Raw genomic sequence first — 19,820 nt, 5'->3', positions numbered from 1 at the left:
AAGTGCCTCTGCGACGACGGCCTCGTCGCCCACTGGGTCGACAGCCAGCAAAAGCAGAAAATCCCCGGCGTCCTCGCGGCGACGATGGTCCAGAGCGCGATCTTAGCCTGGGTCGCGCTCGTGCTCACGCAGCGCGCGTGCATCCGCATGGACTGGATCTCGTCGGCTATTGTGAATGTCTCCTTCACGACGCTCCTCATCGCGCTGCCGCCCTTCACGGCCGCGTGGCCCGCGCCGACGGCCATCGCGTCCTCGCTCGTGAGCTTATGCGCGTGGACGTTCCGCGCGCGGCCCTTCGGCGCCGTCGCCGAGCCCAACGACTGCGGCAAAGCCCACGCCTTCATGGTCCTCTGCGTGGGGCTCACGGCCGCGACGCTGCTCTGCAACGTCGGCGCGCTCGCGTTCCTATTGAAGGCCGAGTGCCGGCGGCGCGCGGCCGTCGAGGCCGAGGACGCGGCCCTGGCCCTCGAGGGCGAGGCCGAGGCCCCGGCGCCCCGGCGGCGGCGCCGCGGCTCGTCGAGCGACGAGTCCATCGACGCGCCCGCGCCGCTCGACCGCCTCTCCGCGGGCTCGGCGAACCCGCTCCGCCTGCCGTCGGGCCTGACGCCGTCGCCGGCGAAGAAGGGCGCCGGCGGCGGCGGCCCGCGGCGCCCGCCGGGCCGCCTCGAGCACCGGCTCTACTGCTGCGTCGCCGCGCCGCGGACGATCACGCTCGGTTCCGTCGTCGTCGCCGCGTACGTCGCGGCCGCGGCGAGCCGCTGCGCGCTCTCCATCCTGAGCCAGCGGGCCTTCGACGCCGCCTTGTTCGGGTCGCGGAACGTGCTGGGCCTCGAGGTGCCGGGCACCGCGGCCTACGTCGCCGCGGCGCCGGGCATGGCCATCGGCGCGGGCGCGGCGTTCACGTCGTTCTCGTCGCTGCTGCGGGGCTTCGCGGCGGAGGACCTGGCGAATTTTAGGATCGCCTTCCTCCTCGGCGCGCTGGCGCTCTTCGTGGACCTGCCGACGCTCGCGGCGACGGTCCACGGGGGCCTCCAGCACGATTTGTTCAAGGTCGACGCGTCGCGCTGCGTCGACGGCTACATGCTCGGCGACGCCCACGACGTCTACGGGTACCCGACGCGGGGCAAGGCGAAGAAGCTCTGCGCGGCGCTCTACGTCGACCTCTGGGCCACGGTGGTCCACGTCGTCGCGGTCTTCTTCATGACCGTGTCGGCCGCGCGGACGTTCACGTACAACAACCGCCCGCTGGCGGCGGCCGTCGAGCCGCCGCCGGGCGCGCTCGAGGCCGCGCCGGAGCCCCGGCGCGCCATGCACCTCCTCCACACGGCCGACGAGTGCACCTTCGAGTACGACGTCCGCTGGCCGAGCCCGCGGCCCCTGCCCGGCGCGCAGCTCCGCGGCTCGGCGACGGCGCCGGACGCGCGCTACTCGGCGCTGGTGATCCGCCCGCGCGACTCGGCCGTGGCCACGGAGCGCGCGCGGCGCACGGGGCGCCACACGCTCCACGACCCGGCGGTGCTCCGCCGCTCCGCGTCCGGCTAGGGACACGCTCTTAAGGCTCGCCCTGGTCCGCGCCGAGCTTCTTCGACCCCCAGTAGACGGTCGCGAAAAAACAGACGACGGCGACGGCGACGAAGAGGCCGAAGCGCGAGCCGCCGGAGCTCGTCGCGTGCTCGAGCGCCGCCATCGTCCGCGCCAGCGCGCTCCCCGCGCCGCCCATGCCCGCGCCCATGGTCTCGAGGAACGAGTTCTGCGACTTGACCTCCTCGTCGACTGCGGCGGGGGGCGAGGTTTTCGTCGCGCGGGGCTGTCGCGCGCGCGCGCGCGCGCGGGCGCACGCACTCTCCATGGTGAGCCCCTTGAGCATGGCCACCTGCTCCGACAGGGCGTCGAGGTGCTCGTTGTTCTCGCGCAGGCCGAGCTCCGCGTCCATCTGGTTCGCCTTCTCGCGGCTCGACTGGCCGAACCATCCCGCGTTTCCTGCGCCGCGCTTGGCCATGCTCACGCGGTCTCGAGGTTCTTGAGGTCGTCGGTGCCTTTGCCACACGACAAGCGATGTGCTGTGGCAAAGTGCAATGAGGACTCGCGCGCAGTGTGTGATGGGCCGCCGCCAGTTGCAAAAAGCGCTCCTCATCTCACTCGTAGCAACGGTCACAGCCTTGCGCGCTCCAACACCAGCGCTGCGCTCCACACACGGCCGCCGCTACGCCGCCAACGTCTGGGACGACCTGCCCGAGCCCTGCCGCCAGGCGCTCGACGCGCGCGGCCTCGCGGCCCCGCTCCCCGTGCAGACGCGGTCCTACGCGCCCGTCTTCGAGGGCCTGGACGCCGTCGTGCAGTCGCCGACGGCCACGGGCAAGACGCTGGCCTACGTCGCGCCGCTCGTCGCGCGGCTCGCGTCCGCGGAGCGGCCGCCGCGCGCGGGCCGCGGGCCCGCGGCGCCGCGCGTGCTGGTCCTCGCGCCGTCGCGGGAGCTCGCGACGCAGATCGGCGCCGAGTGGGCGAGCCTCTGCGGGCCCCTGGCGGCGGCCGCGCCGAGGGTCGCCGTCGTCGTCGGGGGCACGCCGCTCGAGCGGAGCGTCGGCGCGCTGCGCCGCGGCGGCGGCTGCGACGTGCTCGTGGGCACGGCGGGCCGGACCGCCGAGCTGCTGCGCCAGGGCCGCACGAAGAAGACGGCGCGGAGCGAGGTCGTCCTAGGATTGGACGCCGTCGAGACGATCATCCTCGACGAGGCGGACCAGATGCTCGACGAGGACGACGTGCCCGAGGTGCGGCGCTTCATGGACGCCATGGAGCGCGACTACCAGCTCGTGCTCTTCTCCGCGACGATCACGGACAAAGTCCGGAAGTTCGCGCGGGGGACCATGGAGCTCGAGCACGGGTCCGCGGACGTCGACCTGGCCGCGGCGCCGCGCGTCGACCACGCGTCCCTCGCGTGCGTCCGCGGCGAGTGGCACGACGTCGCGCTGGAGGTGCTGCGCGAGGGCGGCGACGCCCTGTCCCTCGTCTTCGTGCGGACCATCGCCGACGCGACGCACCTCCACGACCTGCTCTCGCGGAAGCTTCCGCGCGCGGTCTTCGACGTGCTGCTGCTCCACGGCGACATGAACCCCGAGTTCCGCAAGCGCGTCTTCCGCGCGGCGCGGCGCGGCGACGACACGGGCGGGCGGCGGGCCGTGCTCGTGGCGACGGACGTCGCCGCGCGCGGCCTGGACCTGCCGGGCGTCGGGCTCGTGGTCCAGCTCGGCGCGCCGCGAAAAGCGGGCAAGGAGGGCACGCTCGACGGGGACCTCTACGCGCACCGCGCGGGCCGCGGCGCGCGCGACGCCGCGGAGACCGCGACGTCGCTGCTCCTCTTCGACCCGTCCGCGGGCGAGCGGCCCCTGGTGAACGCGCTCGCCGACAACTTCCCGGGCCTGCTGCCGCCGCGGCCGCCGCCGCGGCCCGCGGCCGTGCTCGAGAACGCCCTCGGCGACGCCCTGAAGGCCTGCGCGGCGGCGCCGGCCACCGCGACGGACGCCGTCGCGGCGACGGTCGACGGCCTGAGCGACGACGAGCGCCGCGACGCGCTGGCCGCAGCTTTGGCGATCCTCGCGGGCGTCGACGATCGGCCGCCGGCGCCGAGGAGCCTGCTGACGTGCAAGCCGACGGACCGCACGCTGCGCTTCGAGAGCGCCGCGGGCGGCCTCGACCCGAAGGCCGTCATGGCCGCCTGCAAGGCCCTCGGCTCGGGCAAGCTGGGCGTCGTGCGCGTCGTCGACGACGGCGCCGCGGCGCTCGTCGACGTCCCCGCGAAGAAGGTCGCCGCGCTCGTCGCCGCCGCGGACGGCGGCCTCCCCGACGGCTGGGCCATGTCGCTCCCCGAGTCCTAACCGTCATTCGCGCTCCGTTACGGGAGCTTCGCCCCGGTTCGTCGCCGCGACGAGTCGGGCGACGAGCGCGACGTCGCCGCCCGCCGCGAGTCGCCGCGCGTAGCCGAGCGGCACGACGACGCCGCAGAGCGAAAACTCGAGGCGCACGTGCGGCGCGCAGGCGGCCCGGCAGCGCTCGAAGTAGCGCGCGGCCGCGGGCACCTCCCCCGGCCCCTCGACGAGGAATTCGACGAGCTCCGAGTCGGCCGCGCGCCGCCGGAACCCCGCCGCGGGCGCGTCTCCCTCCCGCGTAAACGCCACGTGGCAGTTCCGCCGCGCGCCGGGCCGCGCCGGGTAGCCGAGCGCGCGGCCGACGAGGCCCATGAGCAGCGGCGCGTCCCCGGGCGGGGGCGCCGCCGCGCGCGGAAAGAAGGCGTGCGAGACGTGCCTCGACCGCGGCGACGCGGCGTCGTAGAGGACGAGGCCGCCGACGAAGTTGACGCCGGCGCACGGCGCGCAGTCGCGGGCCACGCGCGCGCGGCGGAGCCGCGGCGCGGCGGCCGCGGCCCAGGGCGCGACGAGCCCGCGCTCGACGTCGTCGGCGAAGCCGGGCCTCGCGCCGTAGGCGAAGAGGACGCAGGGCTTGAGCCCCAGGAGCACGAGGAGCACCTCGCCGCGGCAGTCCGCGTTGCACGGCGCCATGCCCAGCCCGTCTCTCACGACCGGCGCCAGGCCGGCGAAGAAGGATTCGGACATCTCCACGTAGGCGCGCCACGCCGCGGCGGCGCACGGATCCGCGCCGCTGTCGACAAACTCGTCGTCGTCGCTGCCGAGCAGCGCGACCGCGCGGTCGCGCCAAGAATCGTCCTCGATCAGGGCAGCCATTGCCGTCTCAATGAGCAGCCCTCTCCATCACCAAGAGTTCACCAAGCCCGTATTTCCTTCTTTTTTGATGCTCTGTAAATTGGCTGGACAGCAACGCTCCACGAGGCAATGGTTCGGCTCTGGCTGCTCGGCGCAGCCCTAGCGGCGATCGCAAAGGGCGACGAGTTCGGCTGGGACGACCTCGACCTCGTGGACGTCGACGAGGATGGCGGCCCGGCCATCACCCACGACGACGTCATGCGCGCCGCGGAGTCGAAGGAGCGCTACGTGCACAGCTTCGCCTTCGAGGACCTGCCCGCCTGGGACGGCGCCCTCGCCGAGCTCGTGCTCGAGAACCCGCACGTGCGGGCCTTCGCGCTCTACTTCTACAAGCCGGGCTGCGAGCACTGCGCCAAGTACAGCCCCATCTTCGGCGCGGCCGCGACGGCGTTCGGCGAGCGCTATCCCGACGCGGACGTCAAGTTCGTGGGCCTCAACTGCGAGGAGAGCGGCTTCGAGCAGGTCGGCGAGATGTACGAGATCGTCGAGTTCCCGACGATCGTCCTCATCGAGGACGTCTACAGCGAGCCCTTCAAGTACTGGGGCGGCTGGCGGGAGTCGTCGGAGCTCGTGGACTACGTCGCGGCCTTCGCGGACCTCGCGGCCTGCGGCCCGCCGCCGGCGCTCGCCGCGACCATCGGCGGCGACGACGAGCGCGTCGCCATCACGCTCGGCGCGGGCCTGTCGGCGAACGAGCGCGCGCTCGCGCGCGTCGAGGCCGACCGCGCCGCGGACCGCTACGGCGTCGAGCGCCGCACGGCCGTCTACTGCAGCAATGCCGTGACGGGCATCGTCGTCGAGCGCGCGGGCTTCGCGGGCGAGCCGGCGACCGTGGTCGTCGCGCCGCCCGCGGACGTCGACGCGGCCGCGACGTTGAAGACGCAGGCCATGTTCCGCGAGCGGCTCCGCCGCGCCGTCGTGCCGCGCGTCACGGAGATCCGCGACGCGGGCGACTACCGCCGCCTCTTCCGGGACGTCGAGGCGTTGAGCGTCGTCATCCTGCGGCCCAACGCGACGCGCGCGAACGCGAAGAAAGCCGTCGACGCCGCGCGCAAGCTCGCGCCGACCGCGCCCGAGGACGCGCTCATGCGCTTCGTCTACTGCCGCCTCGAGGACCCCGAGTTGGACCCCAAGGCGAACTACCTCTGCGACGAGATGGCCCAGTACACGTTCCCGCGGTTCAACACGTCCGGCGGCGCGGGTCTCGTCGTCATGGACGTCGGCCGGCGGCCCGAGCCGCCCGTGTCCTGCAAGACCAAGGCGGACAACGGCGGCGTCGTTCAGACCGACGACGACGGCCTCACGCCCCACATGAAGATGATCCTCAGGGCCAAGGAGGACCGGCGCAAGGGATTGGTCCGAAAGTACGGCACGCTCCGCAAGTTCGCGCTCGGCCGGTCCTTCACGCGCAAGGCCGGCGCGGAGTTCCTCGACGCCCACTTCCGCGACGAGCTCAAGGAGGCGACGCTCAGCGACAAGATCCCCGACGCGCACCTCAACGTCGGCCCGCTCTTCTACCTCGTGGGCGACACGTTCGACGACTTCGTCGCCACGGACGACGATTTGGTCGTCTACCTCGTCCAGAAGGACTGCCTCTCCTGCCACCAGCTCTGGCCCCACGTCGACGGCGTCGCCCACCTCTTCGAGCACGAGCCGCGCGTCAAGTTCGGCGCCATCGACAACCGCGCGAACGACGTCGCCGCGCCGCCCTTCTCCCAGGTGAACACGACGCCCGCGATCCTCTTCCTCCCCGGCGGCGCCGAGCCCGACGACGCCATCACCATCGACTACAAGATGAGCACGGACGCCCAGGGCGAGGAGCGCGCGATCCTCGACGTCAAGCGCATGGTCAGGACCATCCTCGAGCGCGCGACGCACCCCTTCGCGGAGAAGGACGACCTCTGGGAGGAGATGGAGGCCATGGCGTCCATGGGCTAACGGTCTCGCGTCCGGGGGGTGGTGCCCGGGCCGTTCGCCGCGCGCCGGAGCGTCGTCGCGGGGATCACCAAACACCCCCTTGGTTACCCGCCGCCGTCGCCCCCGCGCGGGGACATGCGGAAGCCGAGGGCGAGGGCCTCCTTCTCGAGCTGCGCGCGGATCGCGGCGTCGCTGCGCTTCGCGCGCGCGTCGGCCTTGGCGCGCGCGGCGACGCGAATCTCCTCCTCGCCCGCTTCGAATTCCGCGCGGAGCTCGAGCGCGGCGCTCGCCGCGTCCTCGTAGTCGCGGCAGAGGCGGTCCATCTCGCGCTTGAGCGCCGCGCGGCGCGCCTCGCAGTCGGCCTCGCGCCGCTCGAGCTCGAGGCGGAGCGCGGCGACGTCGCGCTCCGCGGCCTCGCCGTCGGCGACGCGGTCCGCCTCGAGGCTCCGCGCCGCGGCGTCGCGGAGCTCGCGCTCGCGCCGCTGGAGCAGGAGCGCCGCGCGCTGGCGCTTGACGGCCTGCATCTGCTTCTCGAGGACCTTCCGGTGCTGCTCGAGGTGCTCCTCCTTGGCGTCGAGGTCGTCGTCGTCGGGCGGCCGGCGGCGTCCGCGCGGGCGCCTCGGGCTCGAGGCTCGCGAAGCGGCGGCGGCGGCGGCGCGGGCGCGGGCGCGGGCGGCGGCGGCGGCGGCCGCGCGGCGGCGGCGGGCCGCGCCTTGGGGCTCTCGCGCCGGCGCCGGGCGTCGGCCTTGCCCCGCGCGGCGGGCGGCACGACGGGCAGCGGCGCGGCGGGCGCCGCGGCCGGCGCCGCGGCGCCCTCGAGGCCCTGCTCGAGCCGGACGCGCTCGATGAGCGCGCGCACCTCGCGCGTCGTCGCCGACTCGTCGAGGCCCTTGTCGCGCCGCTGGTCCCGGGGCGCCGCCGTCGCCTGGCGCCGCGCGGCGCTGCTCGCCGTCGCCTGGTTCGCGCCCTTGCGCGCCGACATGCGCGGCTTCGCCGCCAGCTTGCGCTCCTTGGCCGCCGGCGCCGCGCCGCCCCGGCCGCGGCCCGCGGACGGAGGCTTCTTCGACGCCTGCATGATCGAGGCTGCCCTAAACCATCGGGCAAGCTTCAAGGATGCATGGTGAAGCGAAATTGCCACGGCTAAGACAGGGATTGGCTGAGCTCTCCAACACGTCGCAGCTATGGCGGCGGCTGCGAAGGACGAGAGCGGCGCGCCGAGCTGGCTCAACTCGGTCTTCGGCATGATGTGCCCCGCGACGAACCCGGAGCCGGAGAAGCCCAAGGACCCGCCGTCGCTCATGGACCCGGAGCACGGCTACGCCTACCGCATGGTCCACGGCGTCTGCTACCCGCCCTTCGCGTCGGAGGCGGCCATCGACCGGCTCATGGGCGAGGACTGGTCGCGGGAGGGCGACGTCCTCATCGCGACGTACCCCAAGTGCGGCACGACGTGGATGCAGCAGATGGTGCTCCTGCTGCTGGCCAAGGGCGACGCGTCCAAGGTCACGGACCCGATGGAGCAGTCGCCCTGGGTCGACCGCGAGTTCTCCATCGCGACGCGCCAGGCCAAGGGCGACGCGGCCAAAATCGACGCGGCCTTCGACAAGCTCGTCCGCGGCGACGGCGACGCGGCCTTCGGCGGCCGGCGGACGTTCAAGACGCACGCGCCCTACGCGCTCCTGCCCTGCGCGGGCCGCTTCTCCAAGGGCAAGATCATCGTCGTGACGCGCAACCCGAAGGACGCCTGCGCGTCCATGTACAAGCACTACCTGGGCCTGCCCGCGTTCAAGTACACGGGGCCCTGGGACCACTTCGTCGGCCTCTTCCTCGACGGCAACGTGGGCCAGGGCTCCTGGTTCGACCACGTCCTGGGCTGGCGGACGGCGAAGGACGACATCGGGGACCGCCTCCTCTTCCTGAGCTTCGAGGACATGAAGGCCGACGTCGAGACGTCCGTCAAGCGCATCGCGGCCTTTATAGACGTCGACGTCGACGACGAGCTCCTCGCCAAGGTCGTCGCCGCGTCGTCCTTCGACTCCATGAAGAAGGACCACGAGCGCCGCAAGTCCACGGGCGTCCAGCGCATGGGCTCGGCGACCCACTTCCGCTCCGGCGCGTCGGGCGGCTGGCGCGCGAACTTCACCGTCGCGCAGTCGGACGCGCTCGACGCGCAGTTCGAGGCGCGCATGGCCGGCACGGACATCGTCACGGACTTTGGCAAGGGCGACCGCTTCGTCGGCACCGTCAAGGCCGAGACCAACGGCCACTGAGCGGCCGCCGCCCGGCGATTTTGAGATTTTGGCCGCGCGCGCCGCGTAACGGCGGTCTGTTGGCAGTGTTACGCGAGCCCCGCGGACGGCCGGACGAGCGCGCGGATGCGGTGCTTGAAGTCGCGGAGGGACCGGCGCCGCGTGACGACGGCCTGCTCGTGCTGCGCGAAGACGACGGACGTGATCTCGCTGAACCAGAACATGGTGTAGGGCACGGCGACGAGCAGGTAGAGCGCGGAGACGACCCAGACGTGGAAGGCCTCGTGGCCGTCGCCCTGGCGGACGAAGAGCCCCGCGGACGTCGCGTTGCTGACGGAGTAGTAGAGGAGGTGCACGGGGCCCCGGTAGCCGCAGAGGTAGCCGACGTAGAGGCCCCAGGCGAGGATGCCCGCGTAGACCGCGCCGCCGACGGTGAGCACGGGGTTGGTCGCGGCCGCGACGCCCGCGTCCGCGGCGGCGGCGCGCCGCGCGCGCTCGGACGCGCCGTGGCAGTAGGCCCGGATGCCGCCGATGATGATGACCTGGCCGAAGACGCAGTGGGCGCACTCGTAGAACTTGCCCGGCGCGGACGTGGGGCGGTAGGGCGCGCTGCCGCAGCCGACGCCCGTGTTTACCGCGAAGTAGAACGCGTACGCGTACGACCAGCCGTCGCCGAGGCGGCGGAAGGCGAGGACGCCGGTGAGGAGCCAGGCGGCGAAGAGGGCCAGCAGGTCCAGGGCCTGGAGCTGCGCCGCTTTCAGCGACCGCCGCCAGCGCCGGAGCCTCGCGAGCGGCGACGGCTCTGGGGACCCGGGGAGCAGCGACTCGGCCTCCGGGCCCGCGGCGTCGCCGTCGTAGGCGAAGAGGGCCGTGGACACCTCGGAGAAGTAGAGCATGGCGTAGGGCACCCCCACCAGCATGAAGAACGCCGTCGCGAGCCAGTTGTCGCGCGTGTAGCGGCCGACCTTCAGGCCCGCGGTCGTCAGGTTCGTCAGCGAGAAGACGAGGCAGTCCGCGAGGGCGCCCATTTTGCCCGCCGCGCGGCCCACGACGAGGCCCCAGCCGACGACGACGGCGTAGCCCAGGGACAGCAGCGACAGGTGGTGCCGCCGCGGCCCGGCGCCCGCGGCGCGCTCGAGCCGCGCGGCCGACGCCTGGAAGTACGCGCCCAGGCCGCCGACGATGAGGAGCTGGCCGGCGACGAGGTACGCGCACAGCACGAGCCGCGCCGCGGCGTGCGACGGCCGGAACGGCGCGGAGCCGATGCCGTAGCCGACGTTGATGCAGAAGTAGAAGCTGTACGCCCACGTGAATTGGCCACCGTGCGAGAACCGCCGGAAGAAGAAGACGCCGAAGACCAGCCAGCAGAAGAGCGTCGCGGCGACGTCGGCGAGCAGCACCGTCGACGGCTCCTGGGCGTCGCGCCAGCGCTGGACCTGCTTGCCCAGCGCCTCCAGGGGCGCGCACGACGCGTCCTTCGACGCGTCCTTGGCGTCGTCGAGCTTCGCGTAGCCGCCGTCGGGCGCCGCGACCTTGTTGGACATTGCCGCGAGGCAAGTGCGACAAGCTCGGAGGCTAGCCAAACTTTGGGTAGCCCATCAGCACGGTGGCCTGAGGGCAGCCCATCAGCACGGTGCCGCCTGATTTCTTCAACCTTATGTGATGTCACGGCATCATTGCCGTGTTGCCCTAGCAGTGCACAATGGCACTCGCCTGCAGTCGCGCCGGCATGTCTCGACTTGCGGTGCTGCTCCTGCTCCTGCTGCCAGCCGCGCAGGGGCTCGCGGCGCCGAAGAATCGAGTGCGAGGCAAGGCGCTCCTGCGCAAGCGCGGCGGGCTCCTGCAGCCGTCGGTCGTCGACGAGCAGGCACCAGCGCAGGCGCCGGTGCAGGCACCAGCGCCGCCGCCGGTCGCCGTCGTCGACGAAGCGGCGCGCGCGGCGCTCCGCGCCGCGACGAGCGTCGAGGTCCTCGGCGTCTCCGGCCGCAACACCGCGAGCTTGCTGCTGGACGGCCGAGAGGTCGCCTACGACACGACGACGCTCTGCCAGCGCGACGACGAGGCCGTCTGGCTCGAGGTGCGGCGGCACCTCGACCTGACGGCGAGCGAGTTCGACGCGGCGCGCGACCGCTACCGCTTCGCGTCGCGCGCCGACGTGCTCGCGCGCAAGGCGCGGCTGCCGTCGGCGCCGCCGCCGTTCCGCGGCAACGAGGCGACGCGCTTCGGCCTGAAGCACGAGCCCCGGGCCGTCGAGGACTACGCGCGCGCGACGGGCGCCGCGGTGTCGCCGACGGGCCTCTGGACGCTCGACGGCTTCGGCGCGTCGCCGGACGGTCTGGTCGTCGACGCCGCGGGCTCGCACGGGCTCCTCGAGGTGAAGACGTCCTTCGCGAAGCGGCACAAGGCGCACCACGGGCCCTTCACCAAGTGCCCGCGGAGATTCTACGCCCAGATCCAGGGCCAGCTCGCGGTCTGCGACCGCGAGTGGTGCGACCTCGTCTCCTGGATCCCGCGCAATTCGTCTCGGCCCAACTTCGCGGTGCTGCGCGTCCACCGCGACCGGGACTTCTGGGACGCGGAGCTGCGGCCGGAGCTCGACAGGTTCGCGGCGGACCTCGCCGCGCTGCGGAGGCTGCCGGCGGCCGCATAAAATTTTGAGCCCTCGTCTCGCGACCCCCGGCCCCTGCCCCGGCCACGGGCGCCTGCCACAAGCCCCGCGCGCGACCCCGGCCACGCGCGACTGCCACAAACACCGCGCGCTCAAAAACTGAGCATCGTGCTGCGCGGCCGCGGCGTCGACGCGCGCACCACGCCCACCGCATCGCACCTCGTGGGCGGCGCACCTCCTCTTCGAGCGACAACACGATGATGAGCGACAACACGAAGATCGGCACGAGCCTCCTCGGGCTCGGCCTCCTCTTCATCGCGCTCGGCGTCCTGCTCCTCTTCGACCGGTTCCTGCTGTCGCTCGGCAACGTCATGTTCCTCGCGGGCCTGCTCATGACCATGGGCGTGAGCCGGAGCGCGCGCTTCTTCCGGAAGAAGGCGCACGACTGCGGGCTCCGCGGCGTCGCGTGCTTCTTCGGAGGCGTCGCGCTCGTGCTCGTCTTCAAGCGGCCGCTCGTGGGCATGTTCCTCGAGGGCTTCGGCTTCGTGAACCTCTTCGGCAACTTCTTCCCCATCGCCCTCAGCGCCATGCGCACCATGCCCGTCATCGGCAACGTGCTCTCGATGCCGGGCGTGAGCTCCGTCGCCGACAAGCTCGCGGGCGTCGAGCAGCGACGAGCGCGGAACTGGGCGTAGGCGGGGTCCCGCCGCGAGGCCCCGGACGCCCTAAGCATCCGCCTTCGCTTCGACGCGGCCGGGTGGGGCCGCCTCCCGACGGGTCGCGGCGGCCCGGGCGGTCCTTCTTGGCAAGTCCGCTGGCCATGGGCCGAATTCCGAGTCGAAGAGGGCACTCGCGCAGGCGCCGTTCTATCCCGCGATCACGACTTACGGAGCCACCCCGACCTCAGTCCTCCTTCTTCGGCGCGTCCTCGAGCTCCTTGGCCCGCGCGTCCTCGACGGCCTTGTCGTAGGCCTCGGCCTTGAGCGACTGGTTGTAGAGGTTCAGCAGAGTCATGGGGATCTGGAAGCAGTACATCGTGCCCGTCTTCTCCTTGAGGACGACGGCCTCCTCGTGCGTGAGCCCGTCGCTGAGCGCGGCCTTTGCCGGCGCGAGCTCCTCGATGGCGAATTTGATGAGCACGACTGCGCGGGGCGCGCGCAAATTCAAGGAGCGCGCAAGAAAAAAAGGACGAGGGCCGCGCGCTTATGAGCGCCATCTGCACGAGGCCGCTCGCGCGCTCGCGCGTGACGCCGTAGCGGAGCACGCGGTAGATGTTCGAGGCCCAGGCCCAGAGCAGGAGCGGCAGGAAGATGGGGAAGATCTTCTGGATGTCGCTGATGATGGGCCTGCGGCGACGGCGTCGCGCGCGCGCGCGCGCCGGGGGCGCCGGCGGCCGCACACGGTGGGCATGTATTTGAAAAAGACCTCGGCGAACTCGAGGTGGCCGTTGTCCGCGGCGTCCTTGGCGACGGCGTGCTCCAGGAGGTTCATCGTCGCCATGAAGGTCGCCATCATCGTCGAGACGTACATGTCGAGGAGGTCCACGCGCGGCATCGCGCACGAGGGCTGCCCGAAGGACTGGCCCGACCAGAAGTCGTGCCACCTTGACGCGGGCTTGAGGCCTAAGTTGCAGTTCCATCGGTTACAGTTAGGCGGGGTCGGGGATTGCGCGTCCTCGGCGGCTCAGCGCGACATGCTCTGGGAGCGCATCGGCGGCGCGCGGCACTGGGCCTCCTCGACCTGCGCGGGGCGGCGTCCGTCCCCGGCGCCGCCATCGCGCGGGGGCGCCGCGGCCGCGCCGCGCGCGTGATCATGGCGGAGACCTTGTAGCCCTGGCCCTTCTTGACGAGGATGGGCCGCACGGGGTCGAGGCCCAGCTCGCCGTTGAGCTCGACGGAGATGACGTCCGCCGCGCAGCCGCAGTCGCAGACGCTGTTGATGTGGTAGTCCGAGACCTGCGCGCGGCGCGCGCGTCGCGCGCGCGGGCCGCCGCCTTCGCGGCGCGGGTGTCACGCACGCCGGCGATGGTCGAGAGGTCCACGGCCCGCGTCGCGCGCGACGTCTGGCAGAGGCCGGAGCAGTAGCCCTTGGACCGCTTCCGGTCCTCCGACGTGAGGTAGAGGATCGCGCCCGTCAGCTTGTAGTGGTCCGGGTCGTCGCAGCAGGGCACGCACATGAGCTGCTTGCAGAGCCAGTCCGTGCAGCCCCCCTCGTACATGATCTGGTCCGCCTCCCAGTGGACCTTGAAGCGGAGCCGGTTCTCGTTGCTCTTGTGCAGCGCCAGGCACTCCTTGGCGATCTTGACGCGGTGGCCGATGGTGGCCACGCCCAGCTCCTTGATGAGCTCCTCGCTGAGCATGTGCAGGATCTCCCCCGTGACCTGGTGCTTCGCGAACGCCGGCCCGTACTGGCCCAGGCCGATACTCCCGAGCCAGGTCCCCACCTCCTCGACGCCCCAGGACGTCGGGTCCACGTCTTCGTTGGTCTGGCCCATGGAGTACTCCCGGGCCATGCTGTGCTTCACGTCCATGGCCTCGTTGAACGCCATGGCTGCGCGCGGGCGGCCCGACGCAGTTTCTTCGGGGGCGGGGCTGCCTTTTATTTTGACTGGTCTCCCAAGGCACCTTGCCCAAAATCCATTGGATTTTATCTTCAAGATGCACGCGCGCGCAGATGTTCAAAGCGCGAAATTTGCGCGGGCTCGCTCTTAAGCTTGGGCTCGCCGTCGCCGGGGCGACGACCGGCGTCCCTGCCGCCAAGCGCCACCGGGAGCGTCGCGTGTGTGTCGCGCTGGTCGTTAGGACGAGTCGCGCGTATGAGCAAGGGAGCCGGCCCTGGGCGGCGCGCCTCTCGTGGCGCTCCCGCGATGCGGCTCCGCGGCGCGCGGCGGCCCGCCGCGGCGCGGTGTCCGCGCCGCGGCAGCGGGCCGCCGCCCCCTACATGTGGTGGCCCCGCTCCCAGCCGCTCGCCCGCGGCGGCTCGGGCTCGCACTTGGCGCAGTGCGCGTAGTCGGCGAGTTTCCCGTGGTTTCGGTAGTCCGCGACGATCTCCTCGTTGCGCATGGCGTCGGGGTAGGCGTCGCGCACGGCGTCCACGGTCTCCGGCGCGGCCTCGTAGAGCAGCGCCAGGCTCAGGGGCAGCCGGCCCATGAAGCCGCGCGTCGCGCAGGCGCCGGGGTTCGCCGCGATTAGGAGCGCGACGACGTCCGCGCGCGCCGAGCGCACGAGCGCGAAGTGGAGCGGCGCGTTGCCGTCGGCGTCGCGCACGCCGCAGGCGCCGGGCCAGGCGTCGACGAGCAGCCGCGCGGTCTCCGGCGCGCACTGGTGGCAGCACGCGTAGTGCAGGGGCGTCCGCCCGCCGACGAGCTCGCGCGCGGCGCCCGGGTGCGCGTCGAGCAGCAGCTTGACGACGGCGGGCTCCGCGCCGCAGGACACGGCGCCGAAGAGGGGCACGTTCCCGTCGAGGTCCCGCACCTTGGCCGCCGCGGGGTACGCCTCGAGGAGCGCGCGGACGATGGGCTCCGGCGCGCCGTTGCAGCACGTGAAGTGGAGGGCCGTGTTCCCCGTCGCGGCGTCGACCGACTCGCAGACGCCCGGGTCCCGCCGGATCGCGTCGAGCATCACGGCGGACTTGATGGGGCCCCCGCTCGTGAACATGGCGAGTAACGTGTTGGGCATCAAGGGCTCCGCGGGAAACCGCCCGCGTTCGTCGCGGCGCGGGTGTCCGCGCTGCCTCTCCGACGACGGCGGGTCCGACGGTGACGCGCGGCGGGGTCGTTGGGCGCCCGCGAATGTGGATGTCGGTCACGCGCCGATGGTGGAGGCGCCTCGCCCAGCGTGCCGCCTATTGAATGGCTGATCTGGTCGGAACACAACTTTGAAGCGGTTCAATTTCCTAAGTTGCGCGCGCCGTCGCCGCCCGCCGGTGCCAGCGACGCACGTGCGGCGCTGGTCAGCCAACGGCCTCCGCGTCGCCGCCGACGGCCGGCGCCGGCGACTCGGCCGCGCCGCCGTCCTCCGCGCCGTCGAGCCCGGGCGGCAGCGCCGCGTCGTCGCCGACCTCGTCCTCCGCCTCGTCCGCGCCGAGCGCCGGGCTCGTGTCCGTCCAGCCGCGCGCGGCGCAGAACTCGTCGTACTTCGGGCGGAGCCAGTTCTCGTAGAAGGCCGCGTCCGCGGCGATGGCGTCGCGGTGCTTGCCCTCGTCGTGCGCGGAGATGTAGCGCGACTGGCGGCGCCAGAGCCAGAGGAAGATGCCCACGAGCTTCTTCAGGAAGAAGTCGAGGATGGACCGCGGCAGGCGCGTCCGCAGGTCGACGGACACGACGACCATGGCGTGCTGGCTCGTCGCCGACGTGAACGCGACCTTGGCGACGAGCGAGTGGACGTGCATGCGGTCGTAGCCCCAGCCCGTGTAGCGCGGCGGCACCGCCGCGCCGCGCCACGCCGCCACGTCGTCGGCCAGGGACTCGCCCTCGAAGTAGAGCGCGCCGCTGGAAAGCGCGTCGTTGCACGCGGCGACGCGCATGACGCAGTCGCGGCTCAGCACGCCCCGGACGCCGATGGAGAAGTGGGCCAGGAGCCGCGAGAAGTCGAGCTCGTGGACGACGTCCGAGTGCCGCAGGAACGGGATCCACTCGCCGAAGAGGCCGATCTCGCGGATCACGGCGACGGTGTGGAAGAGGTCGATGTCCTTCATCTCGCCCGTCGTTCGCAGCCAGAGCAGCCCGTCCGCGTCGTAGCGGTAGCTCGTCTCGACGCCGAAGGCGCGGTGGCCCTCGGACCACGCCTCCTCCGCCGGCGCCGCGCCGTCCGCGGTCGCCGCGCCGTCCGCGGTCGCCGCGGCGGCGGCGGGCACGGCGCCGTCCGCGGTCGCCGCGCCGTCCGCGGTCGCCGCGCCGTCGGCGTCCGCGGAGCAGAACGCGCGCGCGCGCCGAAAACTCGCGCCGCGCGCGCGGACCTCTTCGACGAGGTCCACGTCCTCCGCGGTCTCCGGCGCTGGGCTTTCGAGCGTGTCCAGCGCGTCGAAGGCGTCGAGCCAGCGCGCGTCCGCCGCAAGGCTACGCACGTCGCAGAGGTCGTCTTTCGACGTGTTTGTTGGTTCCTGGGTCCCTAATGCATCGAGCTTGATGGTCGTGGCATCGATGGCGTCCTCGGCCATTGCAGAGTGGACTGGAGAAGCCTTAGAAAGTGCTGCCCATCGCACTCGCACGAGATCCAAGACGACGGCACCAAGGTCACCAAGGCTGCACCTTCGAGGATTTCGAGGAAGCCCGGCGCAATGTTCCTCGCCGCAGCGCGCCTACCAGCGCGGCTGCGTGCGCGTGCACGCGCGAAAGCGGCGTCGTACAACTCCCTGAACGGCACAAGGAAACACGCGCGCGCATCGCTGGGCGCGTCCTTTGCTCTTGGCGCCGTGCGCACCCTCAGGCAGCGCGGCGGTCCACCGCCGCCCGCGCCGCCCGGGCGCAAGGCGCCGCCGCCGCCGCGCGACCCCTGGCAGGAGGTCCCGGACCCGAACGGCTCGCGACTGACGTACTGGTGGAATCCCGAGACGGGCGCGACGACGCGGCTCGGGGCGGCGAGGCCGACGGCGGGCGGCGACGGCGCGCCGCGGCGCTTCCAGCCGCAGCCGCAGCAGCAGGGCATCGGCAGCGTTCTGGCCGAGGGCATGGCCTTCGGCGCGGGCAACAGCATCGCGCGCCACGCCGTCGGGAGCCTCTTCGGCTTCGACACGTCGCGCCCGGGGAAGGGCCTCTTCGGCGACGAGCCGGGCGCGCCGCCGGGCGCGCCGCCGGGCGCGCCGCCGTCGGGTCCCGCTTCGGGCGAGGATCCGTACGAGTGGGGCGACGGCAGCAGCGAGGACCAGTACGAGTGGGGCGACGGCGGCTTCGAGGACACGTCCGGCGACGGCGGCGACGACGGCGACTGGTTCTGACGACGTACTAGTAAAGCACGCGTGTTTGTTGTAGTCGTGGAGGTCCGGGGCCCGAGCCGGGCGCAAGGGAGGGGCGCGCGGATCGCGGCTCATGGCGAGCCCGTTCGCGGCACCGTACGGCAACGAGTGCTGCAACTCGCCGCAGCGCCAAGGCGAGCATGATGGGCTGCCCCAGCATGATCTTGCTCGTCGTCGCGGTGGCGCTCCCCGCCGCGTCCTCGGACACCCTGCGCCAGTGGCAGCGCGCGGAGGCGGTGGATGGCGGCGCGCTGCTGACGCTGCCGCCGGAGCTCGTCGCGGCCTGGGTCCTGGACGCGAACGTGCGGGCCCTCTGCGTGAGCGCCGTCGGCGCCGGCGCGACGGGCGCCGTGAGCTGCGTCGACATCATCTCGGACCCGGGCACGCAGCCGCTGCGCGTCGGCGCGCCGCTCGCGGCCGCGGCGGCCGAGGCGACGGCGACGGGCGGTGCCGTCGCGGCGCGCGTCGGCGTGTCGGCCGTCGACGCGGCCGGCCGCGCCGCGCGGTCGCCCGCGCTGCTCGACGTCGCCGTCCTCCCGCCGCCGGGCGCGCCCTGGGACGCGCGGTCGCCGCGCGCGCTCGTCGTCTGGCCGCCGGTGGGCCACGTCTGCGACCCCGCGGCGCGGCGGCTCGAGGTCTTCTTCCACCTCCTCGGCGACGTGCCCGGGGACGCGGAGATCCGCGTCGACTTCGAGGGGGGCACGCAGCTCCCGGCCCACGTGCCGACGTCCATGATCTCCATCGTGCTCTCGAGCGTCGAGCCCGCGACGCACGTCGTCTCGCTGTCCGTCGTCCGAAGAGACGCCGCGCACGTCGACGACGAGTTCGAGGCCCTGGGGCCCAAGAGCCCGGCGTCCTTCGACGCCGTGCTGAGCGACGCGGACGTCGCCAGACACCGCCACGCGCCGCCGGCGCCCCGCGCGGACGCGGCCGCGCCCGCCGAAGGCGGTGGCCCCGTGCGCGTGCTCTTCGTCGGGTCCATGAAGTGGGACGGCCAGAAGACGATCTGGCTCCAGCAGATCAGGGGCCTGGACCGGGCCCGCTTCGACCTGCGCTACGTGAGCTTCATGCAGGACGCGGAGGAGCAGCGCCACTCCAAGTTCGCGACGCGCCTCGCGGCGCTCGGCGTCGCGCCGCTCCTCGCGCCCATCCCCGCCATCGACGCCGCCGAGGCGGCGGAGGTCCCGAAGGACGGGGCGCCGCGGCTCATCGACGTCTACAACGGGTCCCAGGCGACGCTCGACGCGTACCTCGTGTCGCGGCTCGACGCCGCGGGCCGCGACGTCGACGCGTGCGACCCGCCGTGGGTCGGCCGCACCTGGCGCCACCTCGCGGACACCTTCGCGGCACTCGACCCGGACGTCGTCGTCTTCGCCAACGCGCGCGACTCGAGCGACGCGATCCTCACGGCGGCCGCGCGCGTCGCGGCGCCGCGCGCGAAGATCGTCATGGAGCTCCCGAACCTCTTCCCCTTCGAGCCCCTCGTCGCCGACGCCATCGTCGCGCCGTCCCACTACGCGGCGACGCACGCCTCCGTGGCAAACGCCGTCGCGCGCGCGCCGAACGGGCCCGCCGTCGCCGTCGTGAACCCCGGCGTCGACGCGGCGCTCTGGGGCGGCGCGTCCGCGGCGCCCGCGTGCCGCGCGGACTGCGCCGCGGCGGTGTTCCCCGCGGCCTTCGCGCGGCCCGGCGCCTGCGCCGCGCCCTGCGAGGTCGTCGGCTTCCTCGCGCGGCTCGCGCCCGAGAAGTCGCCCGGCCTCCTCGTCCACGCGGCCGCGCTCGTCGCGGCCGCGCGGCCCCTGGCGCGCTTCGTCGTCGTCGGCGACGGCGCCGCGGCGGGCGAGGTGCGGCTCCTCGCGCGGCTCTACGGCCTCGAGAACCGCTTCTCTTTCCCGGGCGCGGTCTACGGCGACGGCGCGCTCCGAGACCAGTACGCGGCCTTCGACGTCGTCGTCCAGCCGTCGCTGCGCGCCTGGAGCGAGACCTTCTGCATCGCCAACGTCGAGGCCATGGCCGCGGGCAAGCCCGTCGTCTCCTTCGGCGTCGGCGGCGTCGGCGAGTACCTCGTGCCCGCGCGGACCGTCGCCGCGTGCGCCGCGGACCCGGCGGCCTGCGACGACGCGCCCAACGGCGTCTTCGCGGACTCGGCGACCCCGGCGGCCCTCGCCGGCGCCATCCTCGCCGTGCTCGAGGACCCGGACGCGCGCGCGGCGCTCGGCGCGAACGCGAGGGCCGCCGTGCTCGACCGGTTCCAGGTCCAGGACCAGCTCCGCAAGTACGCGGTGCTCTACACGCGCCTCAAGGCCGGCGCGGACCTCG

The 19,820-nt window shown here is 73.0% G+C and overlaps 5 protein-coding genes across 5 annotated transcripts in view; 2 read left to right on the top strand and 3 right to left on the bottom strand.

Moving 5' to 3' along the window:
* Nucleotides 1-8,095: 8,095 nt before the first annotated feature.
* Nucleotides 8,096-8,881, top strand: STR2 (hypothetical protein; the record flags this gene model as incomplete). The annotated part of the gene is made up of 2 exons (XM_009036961.1): nucleotides 8,096-8,224; nucleotides 8,300-8,881. Coding segments are annotated over 2 exons (711 nt in total), but the record flags the coding sequence as incomplete, so codon positions are not given.
* A 2,928-nt stretch (nucleotides 8,882-11,809) lies between these two features.
* On the top strand, nucleotides 11,810-12,244 carry AURANDRAFT_58829 (hypothetical protein; the record flags this gene model as incomplete). Its single annotated transcript, XM_009036962.1, has 1 exon — nucleotides 11,810-12,244. One exon carries the CDS (start codon nucleotides 11,810-11,812, stop codon nucleotides 12,242-12,244), a length of 435 nt encoding a protein of 144 aa, XP_009035210.1.
* Nucleotides 12,245-13,232: 988 nt separating this feature from the next.
* AURANDRAFT_62661 (hypothetical protein) lies at nucleotides 13,233-14,097 on the bottom strand (the record flags this gene model as incomplete). Its single annotated transcript, XM_009036692.1, has 3 exons — nucleotides 13,233-13,289; nucleotides 13,373-13,504; nucleotides 13,567-14,097. The coding sequence occupies 3 exons, from the start codon at nucleotides 14,095-14,097 to the stop codon at nucleotides 13,233-13,235; spliced, it is 720 nt and encodes a 239-aa protein (XP_009034940.1).
* Nucleotides 14,098-14,485: 388 nt separating this feature from the next.
* AURANDRAFT_62660 (hypothetical protein) lies at nucleotides 14,486-15,226 on the bottom strand (the record flags this gene model as incomplete). Its single annotated transcript, XM_009036691.1, has 1 exon — nucleotides 14,486-15,226. One exon carries the CDS (start codon nucleotides 15,224-15,226, stop codon nucleotides 14,486-14,488), a length of 741 nt encoding a protein of 246 aa, XP_009034939.1.
* Nucleotides 15,227-15,430: 204 nt separating this feature from the next.
* AURANDRAFT_71169 (hypothetical protein) overlaps nucleotides 15,431-19,820 on the bottom strand; it is a gene marked incomplete at both ends in the record, with an annotated part of 11,590 nt that continues 7,200 nt past the window's right edge. The window contains 2 exons of the mRNA XM_009036690.1: nucleotides 15,431-16,697; nucleotides 17,761-18,550. Of these exons, the coding sequence (XP_009034938.1) occupies nucleotides 15,501-16,697; nucleotides 17,761-18,550 (1,987 nt within the window). The remainder of the gene's footprint in view (nucleotides 16,698-17,760; nucleotides 18,551-19,820) is intronic.

This window comes from Aureococcus anophagefferens (assembly GCF_000186865.1).
Source record: "Aureococcus anophagefferens unplaced genomic scaffold AURANscaffold_5, whole genome shotgun sequence".
NCBI lineage: Eukaryota > Pelagophyceae > Pelagomonadales > Pelagomonadaceae > Aureococcus > Aureococcus anophagefferens.
Note: the sequence above shows the minus strand (reverse complement) of the source record. Positions and strands in the feature narration are given on the sequence as shown.